A 22,196-nucleotide genomic window follows, 5' to 3' on the forward strand; every position below is an offset into this window, starting at 1 on the left:
TGCGATTCGTCCCACTAAACTATGTGACAATGCAAAAGAATTTAACGAAAAGTGTTGGAAATTCGACAAAATCTGTTGCTTCGGATCATGGTGTTTTTACTGAATCTTCGAACAGTATTGGTATGTTATTCTTTATTTTTGTATATTTTAGCATATATAAGCGTTTCTAAGTGTAACCTTTGAGGTTTTTGAAATTTTTAGACAAAATTTTTTAAGTCTTGTGTGTTTACAAATCATAAGTTCTTCTCGCTGTAAATTTTGGGGGGTAAAAACTCCCCTAAAAGTTAGGGGTGAAATGAGTGCCACAGAATGCCCCGGTTTTGATGGGTAACATTTTATGGGGGTAATATTTATTTAAAGGTGAAATTTATGGTGGTAATATATAGTTAGGTGTAAATTCTATTAAGGGGTGAAATTTGTCAAGGGGTAAAATTTATGGGGGTAAATTTTAAATGGGTGATTATGATGGACATGCAATTCCCCCATAAATTGGGCGAAAAAAGAAATTACATAGAATGCTGCATTTTTTAGGGCACATGTGCAAATACAGGAGGTAATGCTTCAATGGGGTTAAAACGAACTCTAAAACTATAATAAGAATAAATTAAAATAGATAAAAAAAACAATCTCTTTATTTCAACAGAAAAGGAATGAGCGTAGCTATCTCGAGAATGGAGTGAAGGGTGGCAAATATTAAAAATGCGCGTTATTATCAATAAAAAAGATTAGATTCAAGAAAAGTAACGAGGTTCAACATGCAAACATAACTACTCAACCATTGACAGAGTATTGGCAAACATAAACACCATACCATTGGCAGAACATTGATAATTGGGGGGGGGATTCATATATTTATATGTTATAATTCCTAAAACTAATTATTTCAATGTAAAGTAGAACGGGCACAAATTAATAATAGCGCCCCCCAATTTTCAATAATCCGCCGCCCTTGAGTATTCCCCTCAATAATTAAGCTGGCTACGCCGACATAAAACATGAGTACACCGTAACAGAAAAAATTTTCTAAATGTACAGTGTAATGGTTTAAATGTGCACTTAATGCTTAGTTTAAACTGGCAAGAGCTTTAATAAATTTTGCAAGCTAATTCTATTGATAGCAGTGTGCTGCAACCCAACAAAAACGGAATCAATAAAAAGAAATACATCCTTATGATCTTGTGGATAAGCTATAGAAAATACATAGTATGTTGCATAGAGCGTAAAAAGCACTGTGTGTAAAGGAAATGAAGTTACGTCAACGAGTTGTCGTCCTTCGACGCACAATAGTAGCCTGTCAGGCCTCAGTATGTTTTCACTAATAACCAAAACTCGTGGATATGTGGTGCGGGTTATTTTGTTCGGCAAATCATCATCTTCCTAAAACATACAAAAAAAAGAAAATGCTTCAGTGTTTGAAAGTTGCCTCGATGAATGCACTGTATGGAAAACGTAAATATTACCCTTTAGTCAATTACCCATCTGAAGGTAGTAAATATTACCCTGAAAAAAGATAACTTTTACCCCCTAAAATTTACAGTGTTTGCATTATGTTTGGCTAGATCTAAACAGAAAAGACAATTTTAGGAATATTTATAAAATTATTTAAAGCTGTACCTTGTGAATTTGGGATTCATTTAAAGTATTAATCTTATTTTAGACCGTTTAACCATCCTCAGCATTTATCTATTCTAGTTATAGTCCATTTGTAGAGCTATCTTAAAATAGATAAAAACGATTTTTTTCTTAAAGTTTGATGCAAATCGAGAACAATGTAATGCACTTCAATATATATTTGGGAGCAAAAATATTTTAAATCTCTTTTAACATATAAATAAAACTAAACTAAAACTATACTAGTAAGAAGCAACGACATATGCAACTAAATTTTGTTTTTGGTAAATTTTTCATTGTTTTCTTTCCATCTTATGCTTTATTATGTGGTTTGCAATTTAGGGCTAGAAACTACTTAGAGCCTTTTCATTCTAATTCTTTCTAAGCTGATATGCCTAATTACAATTTTTTTGACTTTGCACTGGTTCATATATTTTTCTTTTTTGAAGTATCTGCTTTTTACTTACTTAATACAAACGTATGCTTTAAAAAAATCTCAAGTTATCTATTTAAATTGTTTTTGCTTTTTATAATAGCTACAAGGCTTGAGAAAGTTATTTTTAGTACAAATATATTTTGTTTGTTTTATATATGACAAGTTAAAAAATTTTCTACCAATTGCTTTTGACTTTTTCTTGTAAAAAGTAGAGAAAGTAAAAAACTTAAGTAAAAATCAGGACATAAATAAAGTTTTACAATTTTTAAGTTTTTTTATTTTTAATATTTTAGAAAAATACTAGATTTACAATACATGATATTAAAAAATTTCTTTATTACTACAAAAACCTAGATTGATATACATCTTTGTTCTTGGAAAGAACGTGTAGCTAAATTCTAATAATTTACTTGGAGAATTAACTCTTGGTTTTTTCTATTTTATTTAATCCAGTAAACTTTATAAACTCCTCTTAACTCGGTCTTTCCCTAGAAACATATTCATTATAAAAAGCACTCTTCTATTTTACACTATGGTTCACTTGCTCTATTTTTATATCTTTTTCAAAGAAATAAGGCCTGATGATACTGCTGATGCTAAATCCCCTTCAAATTTACACGTTCATACGGAGAAAATAGAAGGTATGCTTATTATATTAGAAGGTAAATATACAAAATTTAGAGCTTTATTAGATGAACTCTTTAATAGTCAAAAAGAGGGGAAATCGTGAAACTACTTTGAATCTAGATCAAGTTGTTTCCATAGATTCCTTAAATATTCTTTAACTTTTGCTTATAAATATTGTTCAATGTTATAACACTAAGCGGTGAGAGCATTCTGCAATCACAGATAACGTGAAACGTTGCAAACTTTTGTGTTATTTTTAGGTAAACACATGCTACTTTTGTGACATTAAGATACTTTAAAAAACCAGCATTGATTATAATAAATTTTATATGCAAAACCTCAAACGTAAAACTTATCCAGGTATCTCACTTTTCCCTATTCCTTCCCAAAAAGAGATACAGTTTTATAGGGAAAAATATGGAAGAAAAAACGAAAAGTAATTAAATTTTCTGCTTTATTGACTATTTTAATATTACAACTATTTTACATCAAATTTGAAATTAATCATTTTGACTACATAAATAACCTATCCCACAAAAAAAACTATTCGCTGAAACCAAGTAGTTTCTCGCATATAGTGAGATTCAAATCTTAGAACAAATTTGCGTTACATTCTTTATGCTGCAATTTTTTTACTAACACACAATATCAAACGTATAACAAATTTAAAAACAATATAAAAACTTAGAACACAAAAAGCATGAGAGCAAAATACTTCTGTGCATAATTTTTATCTTCAGACAATAAGCACTGTCATGACAACATTTACGCTTGAAACAATTTAGTTTAACAAACTTTTTCATATCTTCACTAGGTTTCGCTATTTGCCATTTTTTACGTGCGAAATATGTGAAGCTCCTTGCATGCAGTTTATTTAAAAACTGAACAAATTTTCTTAAGGCGAAATTTGATTGTACATCTTTCGTGGCATGAGTGAGGAACAAACGAGTAGAATGAAAAGAACGTCTACTTTTTCCTTCTCTACACAGGCTCACACCCTTCCAATTACGCATCCAACTTAACCGCCTCTGCAACGCTGCTTTCCCTCGCGTTAACATTAGATTTGTTTTCCCTCCTTCTACACACATTTCCTCTTTCTTTCCTTCCAAGTGTAAGATTTCCAAGTTCCTGAAATCTGTTTTTTTTTGTCTCTTTAAGTGTCGACGCTGCAACGCGTCGTATGTTGGTCAAACCACACGCTATCTTCAAACCAGAATCTCAGAGCACCTGGGAATTTCGCACCTGACAGTAAAACAGTCATTATGCCCAACCAAATCCATCATCCTGTCTCACATCAACATATCAGGTCACACAGCTTCCTTTGATGACTTCACTATCATCTCATCCTCACCTTAAACTCCTGACTTAATAATCCATGAAAGTCTCCTGATCTCATATCTAACACCTACACTGAATGTTTAAGGCAGTTCCATCCCACTCGAGCTTTTCTAAATACCTCACTAAGTTTTGCATCCATTTCACACTCCATATCAGTATCTTCACTCATACTTTATATAATATTTTTATATACATATATTATGTTCATCACACCTCACTGTATTTCTACACTCATAAGTACATCCTTATATGTAAACATAAACGCACACTTGATCATTTACTTACTTGTCTGATGATGTTTTGTATAAAGACGATACGTTACAAACAATAAACAATTTCTTAAAAAAAATGGCTTCATTTCGAATTTTGAGTTGGGCAATCATCAGTGTTGGCTGAAAATTTATAGCTACGTACCGTATGCAGTTTAAATGATGCAAAAAACTACCAGTCAATTTTACTGTAGCAAAACGCACTTTGATAAAACTTCCAATGTGATCACATAAATTTAGTGTTAGCATTTGGACACATTACTGCTGAAACACTATTATATTGTTAACCATAGTTGTACTAAAATCAACATGACACATCTTTGAGGTAATTTAACAAGTGTCGTGCTATGTATATCTATATAGTTGATGTAGGATGTCCAACATTTTCTTCCAAAGTAAAAAGTGCTATTAACTTCTTTCTAAATGTGGGTTTTTTTGCAGAAATTAAGCAAATTCTGCTAGAGTTTGCCAAAGAAATTCCTGATAAATGGAAGGATTTGGCAAGATTTCTGAATGTCAGCGATGCGAAAATAAAAGAAATTGAACTAGATCATCGTAAATTGGACTGGCAAGGGTTTGAAATGCTAAAGTTTTGGTGGGATAATCGAGAAAAGAATCAGTTGTGGTACGAAGAACTTGCTGTTGCTTTTAGCAAGATCGAGAAAAAAGGTTTGGCTAAAGACCTTGTTAATAAAGGTGCAAATTTTGCTAAATACTGTTAAACTGAAATTAAAAGGTCATTTGTTCATTTTTTATAATCGCTATTTTCATGTAAAACTCAGAAGCCAACATTGGATTGGTTTTATTGATTTACATTTTAATAATAAACATGAAAAAATTTCTCAGTTCACATTGGTTAATTAAGAGCAGTGCAATTTATTGTAAATACCAGTGGAAAGAAATAAGAAACACGGTGCAGAAAAAAGGAAATACAGTGCAATTTTTTTAAAAAAATTTGCTCCTGATTAGTTAATCAAGCAAAGAAGTGATCTAAGAGCCAAGCAAAATAAAACATTTCAAAGGCGTGAAAGTTAAATTAATGTAAGGAAAGTAATAGCAATGTCTGGTGCAAGTTTACGTAAATTTTCCTTAGTGAACGAGCTTACACTTCACCGTTTGCAAGACGTGCTTGGAAAAAAATACGAACACTGCCAAAGTAGTTACCTTGTTCTAGCTGCGTGTGTGAAAGCTTTAGTGTTATAAAAAGTAATATCCAATGGAATTGTAATATACGAGCCAGCTAGAATTAAGAAATGTTTTCATGTATATTAAATCCTTCATAACTGAGCTCGAGGTCTTTTGGAGAAATATCGGACCGTGGTCTTTTTGCACCAACCGACCCCGTAGTAAAGTAAAGATCGTGAAAGCGAGGTTATTAAAATGTTTATTATATACGGCATTATTTGACCTGAAACAAAGCTTGCTTTCTTTCTGGTCCTTGCTGTTTTGTAAGATTTGGCTTTCACTTTTCTAGTTTTTGTTAGTAAAAATATATCATTTCTAATTTTGTATCGTCTGCATAATTAAAATCTTTTTATGAGTTTTTCCTTTTACTCATATTCATAAATCTTTTTTTTCGTTTTGCTTTTTTTTTTCAAGAAGTTTGTTTACATTTTACATTTGACTATAAAATTACGCATTTTGGACTGTGGTCCATTCATTGAATTAAATAACCCTCGAACGCTAACTGCCATACTTTATTCATGATTGGTTAAAGCCAGCTTGAGCACAGTAACATTTACACTCCCCCCTGATAACGTGCTTTATCGACGGCAATAAGTATTCCACGTACAAGGAGTTATTTGGCTCTTTTTTTTTGTGTTTTTAGTATTATTTATTTATTTCTATGAGCTGTTAAATATTAAAAGGATATAGGAAAAGAAACAAAAGAAGAATCGCAAGGAAATGACAATTAACGATCGATGCTATTTCAAGCGATATAATTCAAACTAACACAAAACCATAAAGACGTCTTCGGAAACACTTTACACACTGTACAGTTCACGGTCGATAAGTAATGTTTATCAATAGTTCATAAAATTTCGTTGGTTTGTAAACAAAATCAATTTAGTTAACTGGAATCTGTAACTTCGTTGTCCATTTTGAATATAACGGTTTCATTAAAACGTTTGCTGTACTTGAAAAGCCTAAGGGTGAAGTATTTGTCGGCAGTGTACGTAATCAATTTCATCTTGTGGTCTTCATCAGGGTCATTGGTCAACTCAGGAGTATGATCATCAAAGATGTTTAAATGACTTGATTTAGCGCTAATGATGACAGACTTCCATGATTATTATACTGCGCAGGTTTTTGCTTGAGTTTATGTCATGTCGTTTCTTGATTTTAGGTTCTCTTCTCATCACCCCATGTGTCCTCAGATTTTCTTTTCAGAAGTTGCTTGTATCTCTTTGCCTGAGGAGATTTGGAATTAAGAATGTCAAATACCCTGTCGATGATTCTTGTAAATTTCACTGTAGTCTCACTATTTTTGGCTTTCTAAAGTTTCACTGAAACATTCAAGAATTTAATTGTATTTGCCATAGATGAGCTAAGAATTTGGGCTCTGTCGTGCTCTACTGATTTCTTTTAAAATTCAATTCACTTTCATAAGAAATTAGTAGGGCACAACAGAATATATGGGTATGCACCTCCCCAATTGAATTTCTAGTTTAGACTCTGGGCTCAGGTATATGTCCTATTGCGTGTCGCAAGATCAATAAAAGATCAGCAAACAGGAGTGCCACAGGCAGCCTTGAAACCTTATTTAAGTGCAATCGATTTGCGTAAATATTAATTACTTTCTTTGATTCATGTGCAATGCTTGTCACGCGCGCAATTTAGTTTAACACCATGCACGTATGTTTGTTTACGCATGTATTCAGACTGCATGGCTAGTACAGTTTTTGAATTAAATGCTGCCAATCTGCGATGCCTTTGAACATTCAAAAATATGAAGGATGACAAGGTAAGTGGCCTTAAATTATATACGTTTTGAAAAATTTTTGCTACAAGCCCTAAAAACATTGATGTTTTTTATACAATATAAACAAATTTTAATGTTGAAAATACTGCAAAAATATAGTAAAAACAAACGATAATTTTGTGTTGAAAGTTTCCTACCTTGTCAAAGTATAAGACTGCTAAGACCATAAAAAATTGAAGTTAAACAAACATATTGCACAAGAATAAGAATTGGTGTTCAATACATAAATCGATTGTATAAAAAACTCAAATGGATTTCTAGGACGCCTATTGGGATGCCGTAAAAGGTTGTTGACTTAATGGAAACACTTAAAGTTGCCTGGATAATTAACGGCTTAAAAACAATGTTAGCCATTTTTGTTATGTTGAAGCAGGTCATTGAAAGAATCTAAAAAAAAATTAAAGACAGCGAAACAGGAGGAAGGCGGGTTGTCTCAAAAGTCAAATTTAGCATACGTCAACATCAACGAATGAAGTGAATCCAAACTCATCCAATAATAGATACTGACATGATTATTTTTCTATGTTAAATTAAAAGTGTAATTAAAAATAACTTGCTCCCAAAAACGGCAAAGCTAAAAAGCATTTGAAACATATAGGGGGTAAAATATCGTGCATGTTGTTTAAGCCTTTGTCAATCTTTTTGTTAGTCTGAACACATACGCTCAGCTTTTAAATCGTGGGTTGTTCAAGTGTTTTTTTTCATATGTCTTTTTTATAATCTTCACCTATTAAAGATTGATTTGAGTTTATATTAATCTTAACACCTATTATTAACGATAGTTCTTTGTGAATAAGCGCAGTGTTTGTCACTAATTATAGAATTCTATCAAATGGATTTCCTCTTAATGAATTTGTTGAATTTAAAGGAGGGAATTTAAACTATAAGTTCTGTAGATGGCTGTATATATTACATTGTGTAAACTTGATATTTGATTTAAATAAACTATTTTGTGGTAGGTAAGTGCGTTTATAACTCAACGTAAATGATTTCTTCCTTACGAAGGAACTCATTGTTTTTTATATTCCGTTTTTTCTTTTCTTTCGGACAGAAGTGTAACATATTTCTTGTAATAAATAAGAAATGTCGTCGATGCTTTGGGATTAATACTATTATTCGGCAATAAAATTCTTGAAGAAGTCATATGTCCGTATTCTAAAAGCTCACTTACACTCACACTGATTAAGTGCAAAAAAATGTTATTTTAGAATGTCAGTCACCTCATACGCAGAAGTTTTGGAAGATGCTGAATGTTGTGAGTAAACAAGAAAGATATATAAGATATATATATAGTGAAAGCTCATAATAATTCAATTCCTAACAAGTTGTTAGTAATGGAATTATGAGCTTAACAAGTACTTGGATGTTTACAGCAATAAAAATGTATACCGCCCTCAAAGCTCTTATTCTAAAAGGCTTTGCAACGGACGATGCAAAAACCATATGAAAAACCTTGTTAATCAACAACATCTTGTCCATTAATATCTTCGTAAGCAACGCCGCCATATTTAACTGTGTTTTGTAAAGTTAGCGATGCTAAGTAGCTAACTCTAACTACCTTTTAACTACAGCTAGCAATAATTACTTTTTTATACAACTGACATTACTCAGGCTAACTGCATGAACGTGCTGTAATCATTTTAACCCTTCAATATATAAAGGTTTCTCTTACGATAATTGTATTACGAAATTTTCGAAGCAATAGCAGGTGACGGCTTAACACAAAGGGACTGTTTAATACAGAACCTGTATCATTTTGTCAACTGTACATATAACATGTTGTAATAGCAAAATATTCAAAACCGCTGAATATTTGTTTATATTACCAGTATAAATAAATTATGTTTTAGATAGGTATAAATTGGGTAGATTTAGAGCAATAAAGAGCATTTTGAAGTTCACTTCTCATGGTATCAAGTTATAAGGTATGAAACACACCATTTAAACTGAAATAAGGGTAGGGCTATCCACATGAACGCACTCGTACCTATGTTTTCTTAAAAGTGCTTACGCAATTATGTCTTTCAAAAAACTACGGCGCGAAATGAATCACTCAGAAAATATCAAAAAATACCTCATTGACATTATCCAAAATGCAGACTGCAAAAAAGGCTTGATTTTTTTATCCAGATAAGGTTTGAAAATATTTATTTAAAGAGTAGGTTCACAATCAAAACTTAGACTATGGCATTGAAGAAAAAAAAACTTACCCCTGATGCAACTATGAAGTCTTATTACATAAAAATTTTAGTTTGACAACAATGTTGTCAATACACAAAAACTTTACTCGTATTTATAGATATGGGTAAATATCGTGCTGATTCACGTTGACTACCACAATTTGTGTTTTAACAGATAGGCAAACTTTTATTTCAAAATATGTTGTCTTAAACAGTTCTAAACTATACAACAAGGTTCTAAAGTGTTTTTACCAAAAAATACATAAGTTTAAGATGATTTAATCTACCTCTTTCGAGTGATAATGACATATCCGTCTCCTTTGTCATTAAAGGCTGACTTGTTCACTTGATTTTTTCCTGCATTATAAGATCCACCTCCACCACCACAAGATCCGGACACATTTTCTCCCGATGCTCCACCTGAGTAACCACCTCCACCACCTGGTCCTCCACCAGAACCATATGCCCCACCACCACCTCCAAATCCACCAACGGCATTGTTAAGCTTGGCACGTCCTCCTGCTCCTCCATTTATAAAAGCAAAACCTCCTTCTCCTCCATTTCCATACTTTCCACCAAACTGTTTACTACTTCTTCCATTGCTGTAAAATCCACCTCCACCACCACCTAGTAAACATCATAAAAATTATATATAAATTTTATATTGTTTTACTTCTGATTTGATTGCAAACAAAAAATGCATCACAGGGCTAATATGATTTATATGAGAAAGTTTGTTATCGATAATAATAAATCTTGGTGTAATGGTTAGAGCTCATACATAGTAATTTCAGTATCCCTTAACAACAAATTTTTCTCGTAATGATTTCAAGTTATCAAAAATGTGAGCCTAAATACCGTAAATTCAAAATCTGCTACAACCTGAATTTCCTGAATCAGCCTGCTTTGCTCCTTGCCCATTTACTCCTCCAGCCCAGTTTCCACAAGGTGTGACACATTTGTTATTTTTTCCAGATGTTTTAGTGCTCGCATCACAGTTATCTAAACGTTTGCTCAGAGATTCTATACCACCACCACCTCCAGCAACCAGTAGGGGTACATTATTGATCCTAGCAACAAAAGAACCACCGCCACCTCCTGATGTATAGGCACGGGTATTGACGGGTGCCTTTTGCCCAACCAGAATTTTAATAATTTCTCCTTTGTTTATTTCAAAGTCTCCTTTCATATAAGCTCCACGACCTAAAAACGATAGATTATCCTATTATAAGTTTAAGCAAATCAAAATTATTGCTTTTGTATAGGAAATAATTCTTTTAATTGGAACTGCATGGCCTCGCATAAAAGCACAAGCTTCTGAAACGGAAACACAGGTACTTTGATTTACAGGAAAAATATTGGAATGAAAATATATAATCTTTGTTTGTATTTTCTTTACAAAATAGGCTTTTCAAAAATATATTGAAAAGAAAAATTCATCATTAAATTTATCATTTAAACGAAGTTTTGTTTATGTTTTCACCATTCAAAATTCTTGCGCAAACCATGCAGTCTGTTAGATTTTTTAGAGACGTTTCCGCGCATTATAAAGCTATAGAGTGTTTTCATAAGTCGCTATGTTGGGGGAAAATCGCTGATAATGAAAAGAATTTATGTTGATTTAATGTTATTTTGAGCATCGGCACTTTGATGTTCTCTCCCCAACACATTGAACTAAAATGAGCAAAGAAGAAGCAACTGTCAAATTGATCAAATGTCAATACAAACATGCAACGACAAACAAAAAAATGTCTTTTTCGATTTTATTGTTTATTTTCTCTTCGAGTTGCGTGTTCAATCAATTTTTACTCCGTGAGAATTTCGAAACATTACACGCGCGTGTCTGGGGTAAAGTCACGGCTTCAATTATTTCAGGTAGCGTTGCATGTATTTACTTCAATGCCCCAACATGGCCGCTTTGACGTCACGCGCAAAAATGGCGACGCATGAAAACACTATATTCGATTTTCCGAATAATTAGTTCAAATTTTTTTTGTAATAAATTGTTACGTCACGTAACAATTTGTGTCGTAAAGTATTCAACTGTCATTATCATTGACGCCTGCGCAAAAGAAAGGGTTTCTTTAGTGCCAAATAACAGACTAAACACTCTGGCTTATGTAAAAGAAATCATATTTTTATTTGCTTTCCCATAATATAAATTTAAGTAGTTGAATATTTTTCATACGAACACAATAACAGTTTATGTTCAGTCGCATTTTTCATACATTATGAAAACAATCACTTGCGAAAGTTTGATAAATTTTGAAAAATTGTATGTTCTAGATACGAAAAAAACAAAGTAAGCGATGTTAAATCCATTTAGTTTCTTATAGGTTGGTGAATTTTGCTATTCGCAAGAAAAATTAGCGCAGTTTTGAGCATTTGCTAAATATACAGCTGCAAAAGTTATAAAATTTGAAAATTTCATCGCCATGTTAATTGCTGCCGAGCATGAACGAGGCAGCACACTATTCATGACTCCTATTTCACTCGACCCAGTCTTTTCACGCAATCTATGTACTTTTCAACACTCGGATTTGGCGTCTGTCCGGCAAGATTTTTTAGGGCACGACGTCACAATTTAGAACATTTTTTGAATTGTGAGGGAGTGGATGATAAAAATATTAAGTAGAGCACGTATGTTTTTTCGATTGATAAACATTAAAAAACATTTTAAGATTTAAGTCTTTTATATTTTTGATTTGTCGAACGAACAGAAAGCAAAGTTTCCTGGAATACTTGATACCAGCAGTAGTATGGCTTCATTAACAGCTGCTGATTTGCACCAAGGCGATCCACTCGGATAAAAAAGCAATGTGCTTTCATGATATTATCGACGCTTTTTACAGCAAGAACATTTTGTTGACTGCATCACATATGGTAGAAAAAAGTACACTTTTATCGGCACAAATATTCCATTAACCGCATATTGGATAAAAGTACATTTAGCTAATTTGCTATTACATTAGACAATAAATATGTAAAAATCTCAATATTGACCTTACAGTTTTAGAGTCAATGTTTCATGTAGTATAACTGTTTCAGCATGCTAAATGATTTTTGTTTTAAATTATGTACGTACGTGTAATGGGATGGTAAAAAAATACTTGACACGTGTGAAGCCTCTCCATTCACAAATTAATTATATAACAATGAGCAATATAGTCCTACCATAATGAAAAAATACTAATAAAACTACACGGCCTGTTGGCCCAAAATTAAAGATTCATTCAGTTGTATATTATCTTGTAAACATTGTTTATTCTTTTCATATACGGAGTAAACTTTGCTCCATTTATTTGTGAACGACAATGTTACTCTTCACAAAGCCTTAGGACGACAAATGAAGATATGGTATAATCTAATAAAAACGGTTTTCATTCATAATAGCAATGAATTTAATGTTAAATTTTTCGAGGATGTTTCTATAATCGTCGCAAGTAAAACACGGGAAGCGGATATACTTATGCTCGCTCGAGCTTGCCGTCGGCTTTCCGTACGCTTGATTTCATTTCTTCTAAGCACTCGTCCCATGGGTGAAAAGCCCGAGCAGCATTTTCCTTGCGATAGTAACTTCTAGTGTAATAATATTGTTTTAAAATTGAGTTTCCAATTAAGTGATAGGAAACTACAATAATAGCAAACTTTAAAACTTTACCTCTGCATGTAGAGCCATATTTGTCATAACCTCCTTGTGCACCGACAGCAGTAATTTCATAAGTTCCAGTGTAAGGCACTGTCCAATACTGGATACCTTTTGATACGGTTACCATATTTACGTGATCCTGACCATTGTAAAATTGACCAATTGATGTTGGACCGTGGCGACCAGTGGCTCCAAGATTTGTAAAATTTGCATTGAATTGACGGAACTCAACTATATTACAATACAACTATGGAATTGAATTATCTAAATTGCATATAAACCTTACGTGTTTTTACACTATTCAATATACGTGATATCAAAGGCCATATTCCAAAATTTTTCTGTAATCAGACAAATAGTTTGCTCGGTTTTACCGCTATGGGACTGGGCTTGCGAGTACAGCTGATGTCATGTAAGTAACACAGGTCTGAACTGTCGTTAGAGATATGTGAAAAGTATAGCAAGATTTTGTCATATAAGTCCAACTTAGTCGACTATAACCGGCAGGTTTAACGTTTTCTGCCCATAAGTCAAAGGCCTTCACTCATTCGTTTTAAACGGCTAATTCTGTTGAAATAAGTGGCTCGACTTTGTTGCGCTAAAGCGAGTAAAATGTCCAATATCAGCTATGTATAGTATTTGCATTTTACATTTAAGCCCAAGAACTTGACTAGGCGGTATATATTAATTTGCAAGAGAAGCAAGCTTGTGTAGAATATTTCTTCCCAGTCATTGCTGGCCCAATCTTCTCCTATGTATAAGGGGCACAAAAAGCACTTGTTTATATGAGATCCAGGATGGACTGACTCCCAAAACGGGAGATGAATGAGACCTCGGTTTTATACATTTTCTATATGTAATTGTCCTTTGTTTGTATGGAGTTGGGATGTTTTTTTGTCTCGCGCCGGTTAGTCTTTAGACAAAGGCTTTGGCAAATCAAGGCTGAGGAGATGTGATATGATGGTTTTTTAATCTCAATTACTTTTTGTCTCGTTGTAAAAACTAGTATAAATGCGGGATGTATAATACCCGTCTTAGAAACATCCCGTCTTACCTCCCAATATAAAAAGTAAATATTATACCACATGTGTTTTTTTTCACTCTAGCCTAGTGTTGCTGCTGAAAACTACTGTCGAAGTCTATGTCAAAAATTTCATCTTCTGATGAATCTAATGATAAAAATGCCGACCTAAATAAAGCCAATTTTTTAAAAAAGGACGCTATGGATAATTTACAGCAGACAGTTTGTCTTGAATTAAATAGAGCCGTGCGAACTGTGTTCCTTACATGACGTCACGACACGAACTTGATACCAGACCCCTTAGTGAAAAATATATATGGTAAATTTGGATTTTTAACAGCAATTTCCCAATATAGACTACATGTAATTCAATTTATTTTTTTGAATTTGTTAATTTCACTAGTTGTTCTTTCAAACAATACTAAAATCCTGTAAGGTTTATATGCACTTTAATCAATGGAATACAAATATGTTTTATATGAAGCGCAAGCTAGCTTGAGACAAGAAGTAATCAATCAAATGTTAAATATCGAAGCACAATCTATTTTCAAATTAATTACAAGCATAAATAAGTAGAAATATTTTTCTGTCGACGTACCGTCAGTTCTGTTTAAGCATAATGATGCATACGACCTTTCATATGATTTAACTTCTGTTTTGATGTCATCACAGCAATCAGGAGAAAGTGATGAATTTTTCTTACACAGTACCTGATAAGCATCCATTTTTAAATCAGCCAATCTTTTGATTTTATCACAGCACAAAGAATGACTCCTGGTGATAAAAATATCATTTTTCAAACAGCTAATTAAACTTGAATAGATATCTTTAATTATTTAAATTTGAATAGAATTTTTTCTGACGCAAATGACTCTTGAATGACTGTCTTGGAGCTTATGTCATATGAGCAATAACAAATGCCTAGTGGATGAGTTATTATAACAATCTGCGTGTCATTGAACGCAATTGAAAGGAATTGCGACAGGAAAAGCATCTTTCGTAGCTACAAAAAGTCAAATTTCCTGACCCAATAGGATCGCGCGATAACAATGTCTGTTATCATTGCCTTCAACATAAAAATTGCTGGTGGACATGCTAATTCAAAAACTACGAGAAGAAGAAGAAGTAAAATGCAAAAGGAAATAAAACAGACAGAAAGTTGAAAAGAGAAGTGAAAAAACAAATCTTCGGAGTGAACGCATAATAGGTAATATGTTGGAGAAAAAAGAGAAGTGATATATATGATGGGGAAAAGTCGGATTAAGGTTTCTTGTTTTAAGGAAACAAGATTTAGGGAAGCAAAAACAAGATACTTAGGATAAAGCTTAAAAAATTGTGGCACAATAATGCTAAAAAAAGAACAACAAACATTGGTACAAAAATCATTTGCTGGAGGTAGTTGGGAATTTTGAAGAATAACAGATAGTTTGTTATGTCTAAGGATTGAGAAAAGTAGAATAGTGGTTGATATAAATAGAGTGTATGTACAGCTGAATAAATGAGTGGAAAAAAGAAAAAAAGATTCTGACAGGTCCTAGATGATACATATAAAAAGATACTTAAGGTGGAAAGTATTGTGATCTAAGCTGATTTGGAATGGCATGTTGGAAAAATGAACAGAAGAAATGAGATCTTGGGGAGCTATGGAACTGTGAGGAGAAATGTTGAAAGACCGTTTATCGTAAAATTTTTGTAGAGAATGGACCTATAGCTGTGTGAAGCTGTTCTAAGTGTGTGCTGTGAAATAAGAAACTATCGGCTAAATTAAAGGAAGACATTTATAAGAGTGTTGTCAGATCGGCGATAATCTATGGTGTGGAAACTATAACAGTAGCAGTTGAAAAAAGGGTCGACTGGAAGTAGCCGAGCTGAGAACGGTCAAGTGAGCACTTGGAGTCACTAGAAAGACAGAAACAGTAATTAAAACGTGCAAATCGAAGCAAAATTCATAAGGACTGGTTAAAAATTAAAAAAGGATGCGCAGCAATGTTTGCACATGTAATCAATGACGTAGTCAGCCTGCAAATTTAGTCCTCCTATGTTAATTTTTCTGTAATCACTCACTGCAAAAACAACAGATTTCTAAAAAAATGAATAATGTTAATAATCTAAAATTTACATAGCACTACCAAAACTTGCGGGCTGGTTACGCCACTCTATGTAATGATAAGAAAAGAGGATTTTAGTGGAGACAGTTACCAAAGATGATAGTGTCTTTGTAGAAAAAAAAGAAAAATGCCGTGTAAAAATGCATAGATTTTGCGAGGCATATAATGAATATGAGAAAGGTGGGTGTCAAGTGTCAAGATGGGATTAAATGAACAGCTAAAAGAGTTAAAAACACAAGCAAAAAGTTATTATATTCAATCAACATAAAATCTGACGAAAAACATGAATCAAACAAACACGAGCATACGAAACTTACATTTGTATAGATCCATAGATAACTACAAGTAGGAGCGAAAATCCAAAACTAAAATTTGTCATCCTTGTTATAGTTCGTGGTGTCGAAAGATGAAAATGAGGCAAAAATCTACATAATTGCAAATATGTGGTTATTTGGTTTACTGATTTACACATATGCATATGAGAGAACGAATAAAGAGTATGTGCAAATATACATATTTTGTCGCAATTGCACAAGTAATTTTTTTGTTAATTATCTTAATGTGAACGCTTTTGTTTTGTTTTCGTGAGAGGTTAGTCGCCGTTTTTTCGTTTCATCTCGTTTTAGAATTATTGCTCATTTCTCAAAATTTTATAGAACTTAAGTATGAAAATAGGTTTAAAACGGCATGCCAATATGTGTGCCTCAATTATGTTGCTGTTTGGTGAGATAACTATAAGTAATAATTAATTTCTTGCCAAATTTTTGTCTAATCTAGTAGTCCGTTTTCAGTAAGGACTTAAATAAATCGTTCAATCTTCAATTTTATACGTCAAAAAAAAAATACAAAAGGTTGCTTTGAAGAGTTTATTTGTTACTAATATCAGTGGAAAATCTAAAAAATTTAATTAAAAACTTTATTGTCTTGAAGGCAAAAAAATTTATAATTTAAATATACAGCTTGATATCAAAATGACAATAAAAATTAAAAAAATCTTCAAATAGAAAATGAAGTGCTTTTTGCTTTACATGGTTGATTCTAATCAAAGAAAAATCTATAAATTTGCTTTTTTTTTATATATCAAAAGTTTTCATAGTTATATTTGTGAATGAATTATACATATAAATATATGCAATATTCGACTTTTATACGACATCCAAAAAAACCTTTACATGCGAGCAAAATTTTGTGGGTAACCCTGGTTAATTGTTGTAAGAAACAATTCAAGTATGATACAACTATTTATTGTAATTAGCTTTTAAAGTAAAACCAAATGGGGCACATTAGATTACATACAGAAAAATATTATGAATAATTGAATTTAAAAAAGAGTATAAATATCTGTAGATTTTGCAATTTTAGACTTATAGCTAGTTGTTATATAGAGCTGTGTAGAGCGAGGAATGGCAATAAATATTTTAAAAAGATCACAACACTTGTGATTTAGCTTTTAACTGTTAAATTGCAATCTCGTATCGAAATTAAAATGTTCATGTGTTCGCATGGCCAACAAGATTGACCGGATTTAATCACAGCGCGCCATTTTGAAGAAGTGGCGCTTGCCATATAATAAAAAGAAATAATCTGCATCTTTTCTTTCATATCATGAATCTTAAGTTTTTCTCTTTTTTATAGTTGATGTAATTGGATAAAAACTACTGTCGTAAATATTTTGTGCAAATATTCTGTATAGCGATACTTTGATGGGGGATCAGTACGATCCACTTCCGTATTTTGTCTTTTTACGCTTTACATGTCATCTCTCATGCTTTTAAAAGTAATATGTATCTGTAATATATTGCATATAAGCACCTGCATTGCGTAAGAGTTCATACTGCGACAAAGAACAGGCTTACCAAACTTTAAAGAGAGTAACTTCTTAAAGAAAAGCGCCAATTTAAAATAGCATAATATTTACATACGAGCACATTTCAATAAAAATGTAATATAAATTGACTACATATATACAAAACAATTGATAAATACACGTACTTGTTTTAATTTATCCGCAGTTTTCTTAAGGAACTTTTTCCAGGGAGCTCTGTTCTTATTCGATTTCTGCAAGAAGTGCAAGCGTCTCAAACAAGAAATGAATTTATAAATTTAAAATGAAGGAAATTGAAAGTGCTTCAATCTTTGTGTTCTTAAGCACATTGCTTAAACGGAAGCCTTGGTATATTTGTATAGGGTTTGTTTATTCAATTGCACGAGTTTCTTTTCTATTTCTTGAAGTACGAAAATTTTGCATGATTTGGTTCACGCAGTGACTTAGCTACTTTATCTTGGCAAAATACAAAATTTGTGACTCTCTAAGAATTGTTAAAAATCATGAATCAATCTTTAAATGCATGTACATGCTAATTAATATTGAAATATTCAGAAAATATTTGATGAAACAGTTAAAAATAGTTAATTGTCATTGTTTCAGGAGCTCCACATTTTATTAGCTATACACGATGAATTAATTATGTTAAAAAGAAATTATTGTTTTGAGAATCGCATTGTTTTTTGGAAGAATTATTAACTTTTTAAAATTTTAAGTTGGTAATTGTCGACATATTGATATATTATAGCATATTCAAGAATAAACATTGTTATTGTTGTAACATGTAAATATCACGTGATCGAAAACGTATATCGAACGATTATATCATCATAGTTATTATTGTATCTTCCACCACCAAGTTATATGTATTGCCACTTACCTAAACGAGCTTTCTTTCTTCAATAAACGCAACTATTCCATTAGAAGTTAACAGTTATAAGAAATCATAAAGCCAAACATAGACATCAGTTTTTTATCTTTTACGAGTATTTGTTTTTCTAATTGTATGAAAGTCGGCACGAATTGCTTTTGGTTGATTAAAATTGCTTGACGTGTATGGCGCGCCGAGATGGACAATATTACCAAAATCGAAAATATTTACATCGAAACACATTATCGTATGTCGAAAATAATATACTGGCAACTTTTTCAATATTTGTAAAACGAAACGCAAAAGCAGCAGATAAAGCCCTTCGCAAAATGGTCAACAAGTGGAGTCAGTTGTCAGAAAAAACAATCCAAGTTATGCAACGAGATGTCCTGCAAGAAACTAAGCCAAATGTATTTCAATCGCTATTGCAGCATTCTAAGGAAACTCATGCACTAGATGAGAGCTTTTGCGATGACCATATCACCATCCTCATCAGAAAAATAGCATACATGTACAGTAAAATATTTGTACACCAGTTTTCCAAAGTGTACTCCGAGAGAATCGTTCGTAAAGGAGCTCCATCTAAGCGGCAAAAGATGACAAAACTCATCCTTTTTGGAAACGATTAAGACTCTGTCTGTTAAGTGTCAACACATATTTGAAGATTGAAAGAACGAGTAGCATCTTAAAGTGAAATTTATGTAAAAAAATATGAAGAATAATTTTCCCATCTTTTTGTATGTATTCAATATGATGTACTTCAACGTGGACGAACCAGTATGGGAGCTAAAGCAGACGAAATCCGTTTACTTTGGTAGACAAACGCCTCGACACAACCAAACGACCAATTTACACAACACTTCGCAAGCGATATTTTTGCACGTATTCCAATAATAATTGTCCAATATGGCTTCAAAACATTATTAATAACGCTTTGTTTCCAATAAAACTTGATTGGAGGAGTTTGAAAACACTGAAACGAAGTAAACTGCAAAAAACAACAATTGCCGAATTACAACAGTAGCCCGAAGTTTTTTGCCAGGGTTCCCGCGCCATCTTGGATTTATCATGAATGTCACGCTGCCGTCTTAGGGGGTGTTTACATGAATCCGGAATGACTTTCAATCCCGATCGAAACGTGATGTCAATCCGTGTTTACATGAAACTAATTGTTGTTTTTCTTTGCACTCATTTTAACCCATTTAGCCTCTTTATTTACTTACGAGCTTCAATTTGCCAGAAGACAATACCCATGGCACATGCGTGCTTTGTCATTAATCACAATATCATTCCAGAATGAAACTCAATTCGCGTTTACATGAGATGAAAAGTAAATTTCGATCCGGAATGAAATTTCGATCCGGAATGAAACTAGGAATGAACTCGATCCGGATCGAGTTTTGACTCATTCCGGATTCATGTAAACATGCAATAGGATTTCTTTTAAAGGTGAATGAGTTCATTCCGGATCGAAACTCATTCCGGATTCATGTAAACACCCCCTTAATAAGTCTTATATGACGTCACACTCGTTAGCAATCTAGTTCTATTATATCTATGTGGATGGCTCTTTGCAGGCTACGAAATAATGGCCGCAAAAAAGCGGTAAAAAATGTCGTTTGTTCGAAGAAAATGTCGTTTTATGAATGTCAATTTCGTTTTATATAAATGAGTTTCGTTTTATAAAAATAATTTTCATAACTTGAAAAATAAATTTCGTTGTGTATATATACATTATGGTGAACGAATTTTTGTTTTCTTTTATATTTTTGCGTTTCGTTTTACAAATATTGAAAAAGTTTCCAGTATATTATTTTCGACATACGATAATGTGTTTCGTTGTAAATATTTTCGATTTTGGTAATATTGTCCATCTTGGCGCGCCATAGACGTGGCAGTTAAACTCAAATAAAGATCAACATTTTAAATCTTTAGGTGTGTCCAACAAACGCTGACATATTTACTATACGTCGATAAAGAATAGATGTTATTTCGACATTCATACACATTAACACATTTCCAAAAGAAACTCATTTTAAAATGTATAAATTTTTGTGACATGCATGCAAACCAAGCTTTATACATTCGATAGCTTTAATGAAGAGATTCGTCGGTATTAGAATTTATTTAGTTTCAAATTTGACAAATTTTTTTCACTTACTATCTTTTATTTGATTATTTGCTATAAAGCTTTCCTTTACAGTTGTACAATAGTTTACAGACAACTGCTTAGCTTGCACAACATTATATTTATTGTTGTGGAGTCATAGCCATGTTGTCATAGCCATCTCATAGCATGTTGTCATAGCCATTTTGTGGTGTCAAAGACATACATTGTTGTGGTGTCATAGACATACATTACTGTCAAAGCCATATATTTTGCATACCGTAAGTTTGATGGGGATCAAAGTAAGCTTCTTTTCTTCAGTATCGCCTTCCAGTGAGTTCTAATTCTATCGAAACTTTACAATAATAGCGTGCGTGTCACACAGGACATGCATTCGAAATTTAGAATTACCTGAAAATGTAATCTCTTCTGTTTATTTTCTTGGGCATAATGCTTAGAGGGAGCCCTTCGTATTTATATAAAAGTTTTTTGAATTAAGTAGGGTTCATACACAATGTTTATTTTAGCCACTTAGTCTTTACCAATGCAAAATATGTGACTTTTTAAGAACAATTAATGTCCAACTGTATGTATCCATGCAATTTAATTTTCATATACGTGTGAAAATTATACACGAAAATTTAACAACAATGGGAAAACTGAGAAATATAACCTTGTTCACGCAGCTGCACGTTTCATATATGATGAATTAATTAACTAAAAAAAGAATATTTTTGTTCTTAAGTATCTCATTGTAGTTAGTAAAATTTGTCAGCTTATGATCAAGATAAAATATCAAAATCACTTAAAAACATTAATCTCCCTTTCGTATGACTTTTTTCCCTTTTTGTGTCGAGGTCAGTAGCTACAGATTGCTTTTGGTTGAATAAAATTTGCTTGACGTGGCATTTAAATTTCAGCGTTAAAAATAAATATGCATTAACATTTTACATCTTTAGGTGTGCCTAACAAACCTTGAGATATTTACTATTACATCGATGAAGAATCGATGATATTACTTAAAATCTTTGCACATTTCAGAACGAGAGGCAACTTATGGCGTGTACATGTATATTACACAGATTTAACGGACCTCCAACGACTATCTTGAGGAAAATTAATAATTTATTTTCATTTGATCAACGTAACTAGCTGCCTTGAATTAGGGCCT

The 22,196-nt window shown here is 32.5% G+C and overlaps 3 protein-coding genes across 4 annotated transcripts in view; 2 read left to right on the forward strand and 1 right to left on the reverse strand.

Moving 5' to 3' along the window:
- The window catches only part of LOC124455513 (serine/threonine-protein kinase D1-like), a 56,160-nt gene that overhangs the window by 16,318 nt on the left and 17,646 nt on the right, over positions 1–22,196 (forward strand). The gene's annotated exons all lie outside the window — the stretch shown is intronic.
- Positions 30–5,129, forward strand: LOC124455840. Its single transcript, XM_047006459.1, has 3 exons — positions 30–120; positions 2,617–2,688; positions 4,723–5,129. Exons 1-3 carry the CDS (start codon positions 30–32, stop codon positions 5,001–5,003), a joined length of 444 nt encoding a protein of 147 aa, XP_046862415.1. The 3' UTR covers positions 5,004–5,129.
- Positions 6,645–21,146, reverse strand: LOC124455511 (loricrin-like). 2 transcript variants are annotated; one of them, XM_047006142.1, is made up of 8 exons: positions 21,080–21,146; positions 18,215–18,280; positions 16,540–16,647; positions 14,713–14,888; positions 13,106–13,324; positions 10,327–10,647; positions 9,732–10,071; positions 6,645–6,693 (listed from the first exon to the last, which is right to left on the reverse strand). In XM_047006142.1, exons 3-8 carry the CDS (start codon positions 16,599–16,601, stop codon positions 6,669–6,671), a joined length of 1,143 nt encoding a protein of 380 aa, XP_046862098.1. In that variant the 5' UTR covers positions 16,602–16,647; positions 18,215–18,280; positions 21,080–21,146; the 3' UTR covers positions 6,645–6,668. The 2 variants fall into 2 exon arrangements, with proteins under 2 accessions (XP_046862098.1, XP_046862099.1); XM_047006143.1 differs by lacking the exon at positions 6,645–6,693 and adding an exon at positions 6,758–6,788.

Source organism: Xenia sp. Carnegie-2017, unplaced genomic scaffold, assembly GCF_021976095.1.
Source record: "Xenia sp. Carnegie-2017 unplaced genomic scaffold, XeniaSp_v1 HiC_scaffold_4, whole genome shotgun sequence".
NCBI lineage: Eukaryota > Metazoa > Cnidaria > Anthozoa > Malacalcyonacea > Xeniidae > Xenia > Xenia sp. Carnegie-2017.

What these genes read in the sequence shown, in the direction of transcription:
- LOC124455840 (XM_047006459.1), top strand. Translation starts at nt 30, where the DNA reads ATGCAAAAGAATTTAACGAAAAGTGTTGGAAATTCGACAAAATCTGTT. An exon ending in TGAATCTTCGAACAGTATTG is followed by an intron (nt 121 to 2,616) that starts GTATGTTATTCT and finishes TCTTTTTCAAAG; the next exon opens with AAATAAGGCCTGATGATACT. An exon ending in TCATACGGAGAAAATAGAAG is followed by an intron (nt 2,689 to 4,722) that starts GTATGCTTATTA and finishes GTTTTTTTGCAG; the next exon opens with AAATTAAGCAAATTCTGCTA.
- LOC124455511 (XM_047006142.1), bottom strand. Translation starts at nt 16,601, where the DNA reads ATGACAAATTTTAGTTTTGGATTTTCGCTCCTACTTGTAGTTATCTAT. An exon ending in ATCTATGGATCTATACAAAT is followed by an intron (nt 14,889 to 16,539) that starts GTAAGTTTCGTA and finishes TTTTATCACCAG; the next exon opens with GAGTCATTCTTTGTGCTGTG. An exon ending in ATATGGCTCTACATGCAGAG is followed by an intron (nt 10,648 to 13,105) that starts GTAAAGTTTTAA and finishes TATCGTTTTTAG; the next exon opens with GTCGTGGAGCTTATATGAAA.